General features: G+C 50.9%; 1 protein-coding gene across 5 annotated transcripts in view; it reads right to left on the bottom strand.

Moving 5' to 3' along the window:
• LOC146237449 (uncharacterized) overlaps positions 1 to 7,500 on the bottom strand; it is a 10,985-nt gene that overhangs the window by 1,559 nt on the left and 1,926 nt on the right. Inside the window, exons 2-12 of one of the 5 annotated variants that reach the window (XM_084685544.1) lie at positions 5,737 to 5,814; positions 5,467 to 5,547; positions 5,075 to 5,143; positions 4,594 to 4,755; positions 2,813 to 2,926; positions 2,546 to 2,594; positions 2,240 to 2,330; positions 1,915 to 2,056; positions 1,674 to 1,778; positions 999 to 1,089; positions 315 to 348 (exon numbers count right to left, since the gene is read on the bottom strand). In XM_084685544.1, coding sequence (XP_084541670.1) covers positions 315 to 348; positions 999 to 1,089; positions 1,674 to 1,778; positions 1,915 to 2,056; positions 2,240 to 2,330; positions 2,546 to 2,594; positions 2,813 to 2,926; positions 4,594 to 4,755; positions 5,075 to 5,143; positions 5,467 to 5,547; positions 5,737 to 5,814 — 1,016 coding nt within the window. The other 4 variants (XM_084685545.1, XM_084685547.1, XM_084685546.1 and 1 more) reach the window with 4 other exon arrangements.

Raw genomic sequence — 7,500 nt, 5'->3', positions numbered from 1 at the left:
GGGGAGGAGAGGAGATGAGAAGAGAGGAGAGGAGGGGAGGAGAGGGGAGGGGGGGAGGGGAAGGGGAGGAGACGGGGGGAGGAGACGGGAGGAGGGGGAGGGGAGGAGAGGGGGAAAGGGGGGTTAGAACAAGAATACCAGCACTGTCACCTGTGATCACACACACACACACACACACATGGTGTCAGCACCTGTACACATCTGTGTTAAACTGTCACGATGGCTAAAGCTGGTACTGAATGTAGCTCGGGTGAACGAGGAGCAAAGAGATGCACGGTGGCATGAGACTTGTGCTGGAGACGGGCGGTACATACCCACTGTAGTCAGGAGGGGAGGGGTGGGCACACACTGCAAGAGAGAGGAGAACTCTGTCACCGTGGGAACTCTGTCACCGTGGTGACGAGGATTTCTCATATTGAGTCAGCCGGAGAAGCAGTGAGATTTTTAATTACATTTAAATTAATTTTAAATTAATTTTAAATTAATTTTAAATTAATTTTAAATTAATTTTAAATTAATTTTAAATTAATTTTACATTTCAAAGGTTGACAAAAATATGTATTAGCGTTAATTTAAATTCAAATATGTTATATTAGAGCTTACACACCATCCTGTCAGGCTGACGGTAAGAGTGATTTAAATACAGGACAGTAAACAAGTTCAAATATAGTTGCCAAAGGTCTCCTACCCATCTAGGGCACAGCCTCAGGGAACAGAGTCTCAACACAGCGTAAGCTACCGTCTTCTGTCATGGGATTCCAAGTAAACAATTTCCCAACTGACGCTAAGGCTCAAGTCTCCTTGCGTTGCGGGGCCTGAGGCCCCCCCTGTGCAGAATATAGAAACTGAGGGATGTCAGAAAGATGACCTACGACCTTGGCTGGACAGGTGCAGAGCTAAAAACTCATCGTGTCACCGTGGTAACCGGACCCAGCGTTTCCCCTGTCGGTCAGTCTGGCGCCCTGTGTGGCAGTAGGCGGTAGTGCAGGTGATGTTACCTCTGGTTGCCTCAGGAGAAGCCAGGGCTGCCTGGACGGTGGAGAACTTCTCCAGCAGCATCACACTGTGATCCTCCTCAAAGCCCAGGTCCTGTGGAGGAGGAGGAGGAGGAGGAGGAGGAGGAGGAGCAGAGGAGGAGCAGAGGAGGAGCAGAGGAGGAGCAGAGGAGGAGGAGGAGGAGCAGAGGAGGAGGAGGAGGAGGAGGAGGAGCAGAGGAGGAGGAGGAGGAGGAGGAGCAGAGGAGGAGCAGAGGAGGAGCAGAGGAGGAGCAGAGGAGGAGGAGGAGGAGCAGAGGAGGAGCAGAGGAGGAGCAGAGGAGGAGCAGAGGAGGAGGAGGAGGAGCAGAGGAGGTGGAGGAGGAGGAGGAGGAGGAGGAGGAGGAGGAGGAGGAGGAGGAGGAGGAGGAGGAGGAGGAGGAGGAGGAGGAGGAGGAGGAGCAGAGGAGGAGGAGGTGGAGGTGGAGAGAGAAAGTATGTAAACAAATCAGTGACATAATGTTTGTCATTTTAAGGCATTAAATTCTTAATATTGAAATTCAAACACCAACCATAAGAAAGAGTGACAGAGAGAGGGAGAGAGGGAGAGAGAGAGACAGAGAGAGAGGGAGAGAGAGAGAGAGAGAGAGAGAGAGAGAGAGAGAGAGAGGTGGATGCACTAGAGTCGAACAGTCTCACCATGAGTTGGAGAACTCTACAGTTGAAGAGCTTACTAGAGGCTTCTATGCACTTCTTATCCAGCCTCAACACCTCCAGCATGGCTTTCTCTGCTTCCTCACACCTCTGACACACACACACACACACACAGACACACACACACACACACAGACACACAGACACGCACACACAGACACAAATAACTCCTCATCCTTTTACAGCTTTCAATCCAACTAATCAAAAGACGGATGTCAATTCTTACCATCAAGCCCATTAGCGCACTTCCTCTGCGGAAGTGTCCTTTTGGCCAATCGGGAGCCAGCTGGATGGACTTCTGTGCGTCTGCGAGGGCTAAAGGGTAGAGCTCCAGAAACCAGTAGCAGTAGGAACGATTCCCAAAAAACCTGAGAGAGAGAGAGAGAGAGAGAGAGAGAGAGAGAGAGAGAGAGAGAGAGAGAGAGAGAGAGAGAGAGAGAGAGAGAGAGAGAGAGAGAGAGAGAGAAAGAGAGAAAGATCAGTGAGGTCCTATTGGAGGATAGACATCAAAGTCTTCCCCCTCTAGGACCCAGGACCCAGGATGATCCTACCTGTGGTCGCTGGGGTCACAGTTGATGGCTGCCGTAAACATGGACACGGCCTGGGAGTACTTCCTCTGCTTAAACAGCTCGATACCCTGCTCTGGAATAACACACAGACACACAGGTGAGCAGGTGTGTGTGTGTTGTACCAGGTGAGCAGGTGTGTGTTGTACCAGGTGAGCAGGTGTGTGTTGTACCAGGTGAACAGGTGTGTGTGTTGTACCAGGTGAGCTGGTGTGTGTGTGTGTTGTACCAGGTGAGTTGGTGTGTGTGTTGTACCAGGTGAGCTGGTGTGTGTTGTACCAGGTGAGTCACCTGTTAGTGAGGCTCCTTTCCGCTTGGCAGGGTCTGTCGTCTCCACCTGCTGTTACACACACCCCCATCTGGTCATCTTCATCGTCACCGTCATCATCATCATTATCATCAAGTATGTGTGCGTGTAGGTGTGTGTGTGTCTGGTGTGTGTGTGTGTAAGGTCTGTATGGTGTGTGTGTGTATGGTGTGTGTGTGTAGGTGTGTGGTGTAGGTGTGTGTGTGTGTAAGGTGTGTGTGTGTGTAAGGTGTGTGTGTGTGTGTGTGCACCTGGCTGGTCCTGGCCTCGTTCTCCTTGTTGTGTTCCGCTCCGCTCCGTCCTCGAGGTCTGATGTGGCTCGCAGCGTTGGCAACAAACGCACTGTTCACATCCCACGCTGGCTCCTGACACACACACACACACACACACACACACACACACACACACACACACACACACTGTTCACATCCCACGCTGGCTCCTGACACACACACACACACACACTGTTCACATCCCACGCTGGCTCCTGACACACACACACACACACACACACACACACACACACACTGTTCACATCCCACGCTGGCTCCTGACACACACACACACACACACTGTTCACATCCCACGCTGGCTCCTGACACACACACACACACACACACACACACACACACACACACACACACACACACACACACTGTTCACATCCCACGCTGGCTCCTGACACACACACACACACACACTGTTCACATCCCACGCTGGCTCCTGACACACACACACACACACACACACACACACACACACTGTTCACATCCCACGCTGGCTCCTGACACACACACACACACACACTGTTCACATCCCACGCTGGCTCCTGACACACACACACACACACACACACACACACACACTGTTCACATCCCACGCTGGCTCCTGACACACACACACACACACACTGTTCACATCCCACGCTGGCTCCTGACACACACACACACACACTGTTCACATCCCACGCTGGCTCCTGACACACACACACACACACACTGTTCACATCCCACGCTGGCTCCTGACACACACACACACACACACTGTTCACATCCCACGCTGGCTCCTGACACACACACACACACACACACACTGTTCACATCCCACGCTGGCTCCTGACACACACACACACACACACACACACACACACACACACACTGTTCACATCCCATGCTGGCTCCTGACACACACACACACACACACTGTTCACATCCCACGCTGGCTCCTGACACACACACACACACACACACACACACACACACACACACTGTTCACATCCCACGCTGGCTCCTGACACACACACACACACACACTGTTCACATCCCACGCTGGCTCCTGACACACACACACACACACTGTTCACATCCCACGCTGGCTCCTGACACACACACACACACACACTGTTCACATCCCACGCTGGCTCCTGACACACACACACACACACACTGTTCACATCCCACGCTGGCTCCTGACACACACACACACACACACTGTTCACATCCCACGCTGGCTCCTGACACACACACACACACACACTGTTCACATCCCACGCTGGCTCCTGACACACACACACACACACACTGTTCACATCCCACGCTGGCTCCTGACACACACACACACACACACTGTTCACATCCCACGCTGGCTCCTGACACACACACACACACACACTGTTCACATCCCACGCTGGCTCCTGACACACACACACACACACACTGTTCACATCCCACGCTGGCTCCTGACACACACACACACACACACTGTTCACATCCCACGCTGGCTCCTGACACTCACACACACACACACTGTTCACATCCCACGCTGGCTCCTGACACACACACACACACACACTGTTCACATCCCACGCTGGCTCCTGACACACACACACACACACACTGTTCACATCCCACGCTGGCTCCTAACACTCACACACACCTACACACATTCCTAAATACACACACACACCTACACACATTCCTACACACACCTACACACACACACACTCTTACACACACACACCAGGTCAGTCTACCTCCGCAGGAGACCGGACCACCGAATGACTCTTGCTGCTCCGGTTCCCCGTCGTTGCAAGGGGAGGGGCTTGCTTGTCGCTAGGAGGAAGCACAATCTTCTCCTCTTCCTCGTCGTCCTCGTCACTGTCGCTCCCCAGCAGGTCTGGGCCCTCGTCTCCCTCCTGAGAGGAAGGTGGGCTGGTTAGTGGGATTGGTTTGACTGGGGGTCGGAAGGGAAAAGCAGCAGATCACAGATTCCTGGTCACTGATCCTTGAACATCATCTGTATTTACAACAAGCACTATTTGTACATGTTTATCTAATATTATCCTTATGTTATGTATTCATATTCTTTCTATAAAAGTCTCTGCTAGTCGATTATGTGTAAACGGACATCCAGGCTCACATTCAAAGAGATACCAAATAAAACAATTAATAACTAAATTAGGATGGATAACTAGACAGACAGGAGAGACAGACAGAAGACAGATGAACTCCCACCTGATCAGCATCCTCTCTCCTCTCCTCTCTCCTCTCCTCTCTCTCCTGCCTCCTCCGTTCCTTTTGTCTCTGGAATGAGAGGGTGAGGAGAGGAGGGGGAGGAGGGGCATATATGAGGGGAGGGGCTTGGGCAAGGGGCGGGGCATATTTATGAGGGGTGTGGCCGAGAGCAGGGGTGGGGCGTACGTGACTGTTCGTGGTGGAGAAAGAATTTAGGATCCAGTGGACGTAGTTCATGTGGGATCCTGGCGACCTTGTGAAGTGATGCTTCCTTGTGAAACAGCTCTATTTTGAGGGTCCTTTTGTAACAGCGGAAGTCCTGTCTAGTCTCATAAACGTGTAGGTGTAGGGTGTGACTCCGCCCCTGCTCAGAGACGACCCAGTCTGTTTACCTTCCTCTTCGCTTTCCTTCTTTCTGCTCTTCTCCTGTTCCTCTCCTCCTCACTCATCCCCTCCTCTCCGCTCAGAGAGTCCTGTCACGCACGCACACACACATGAGCACGCACACACACACACACGCACATATACACAGAGAACAAGCACACACGCAAACACACGGCATCAACAGGCGGAATTATTTTTCTACTTAACCCAGGAAGTTCCAGACCATTGGGAGACGAACAGGTGACGCAGTCATACAGGAAGTGAGAGATTGTGTGTACCTGTGGCAGGCAGGCGTTGTCATCACTCTTCTGGTCGGACTCCTCATCCATCCCCCCAACACTGCTCACCTGGCCCATCTAAACACACACACACACACACAGAAAAACACACTAAAAACAGAACCTCAACCACATCAAAAGCACAGGGGAGATATATCCCTTTCATACAGGTATACACACACTTTCCCACACACACACACACACACACATACACATACATTTGCAGCTCGCCTCCTGGCATGCTCCTTTATTGGGGCATTAGAACTCCCATGTCCTTCCCTGCTCTCACACCGTGCCTACTGGGAGATGGGGGAGGTGTTGCTCTCCCCTCCATCTGCAAATCAGGAGCGACTTTCTCACACACGCACACACACACTCTTATCTAGAAAACCTTGAAAACTTCTCTCTCAGACCAGCCTCCCATCAAAGATTGGAGGACTAGAGGAGAGAGAGAGAGAGAGAGAGAGAGAGAGAGAGAGAGAGAGAGAGAGACAGGGAGAGAGAGGATGAGAGAGAGAGAGAGAGAGAGAGAGAGAGAGAGAGAGAGAGATAGAGAGAGAGAGAGAGAGAGAGAGAGAGAGAGAGAGAGAGAGAGAGAGAGCAAATGCAGGTGGGAATTTGAAAAATCAAGGATTGGCTATAGGTGCTTATTTGCATCACAATCGGCATATCAGCCATTGCCGACACATACTGTGTATACAACTATTTCCTATGTATATGTTCCTGCTGTAACGTATGTTGTGTACTAATGACAGCTGCTACCAGAAGTTAGGACACAAATACATTCTGAAGGTTGAGAGAAAGATTTCTCTGGGCTGGCTGGCTGGAGACTGGCATTGGTCAAAAGAAGTTGTCATGACCTGTCCTGGGTTCTAGGAAACTAAGGACTCCCGATATGGTGAGCCGGGTTAGGGTTAGGGTTAAGGTTAGGGTTAGGGTTAGGGTTAGGGTTAGGGCTAACCCTAACCCTAACCCTAACCCTAACCCTAACCCTCAAACAATGGGTCTGTCGTGTCTACGATTAAGAGTTTGCATGATAATGAACACCTGCTGGCAGTCTGTTCTCTTTGCTTCTTTCTATACAAATGATGTCCTCTTAGGATGGTGCTTCAGAGAGACTTTGCTGTTATATATAGATCTGTGAGAAGTTCGCCATGTGACCTATGACCTTGGAATAACAGGAGCCAGGCCCCAAACGAAAAACGTGTTTAACTACGTGCTCTCATGTTTCCTTCCAGTGGCACTTATTTGCTTTTCACAACGTATGCTTCATGTTTTGGCTACCCACAATGTTTTTGGGGCGTGTATTGTTGTTCATGATCATTGACTTATGCACTTTTGTAAAGCTGTCTCGTGGAAGTTGCTTTGGATAAAAGCATCTGCTAAATGAATAAATGTAAATGTAAGTATGTTCGTATGTGAAGCCCTCTGTGACATTGCTTGTAAAAAGCACTTTACAAATACATTTTGATTTGATTTGATTTGATTCGATGTGCGAATCCAGAGCCTGAACTTTTTAGTGTTTCTTCAACAACGTCTTCCACAGACAGGAGATGATGGGAGTGGGGGTAAGGGGAAGGGGAAGTGAAAGAGAGAGAGAGAGAGAGAGAGAGAGAGAGAGAGAGAGAGAGAGAGAGAGAGAGAGAGAGAGAGAGAGAGAGAGGGAGGGAGGGAGGGAGGGAGGGAGGGAGGGAGGGAGGGAGGGAGGGAGGGAGGGAGGGAGGGAGGGAGGGAGGGAGGGAGGGAGGGAGGGAGGGAGGGAGG

Source organism: Hypomesus nipponensis, chromosome 21, assembly GCF_054491055.1.
Source record: "Hypomesus nipponensis isolate SF chromosome 21, ASM5449105v1, whole genome shotgun sequence".
Classification (NCBI taxonomy): domain Eukaryota; kingdom Metazoa; phylum Chordata; class Actinopteri; order Osmeriformes; family Osmeridae; genus Hypomesus; species Hypomesus nipponensis.
Note: the sequence above shows the minus strand (reverse complement) of the source record. Positions and strands in the feature narration are given on the sequence as shown.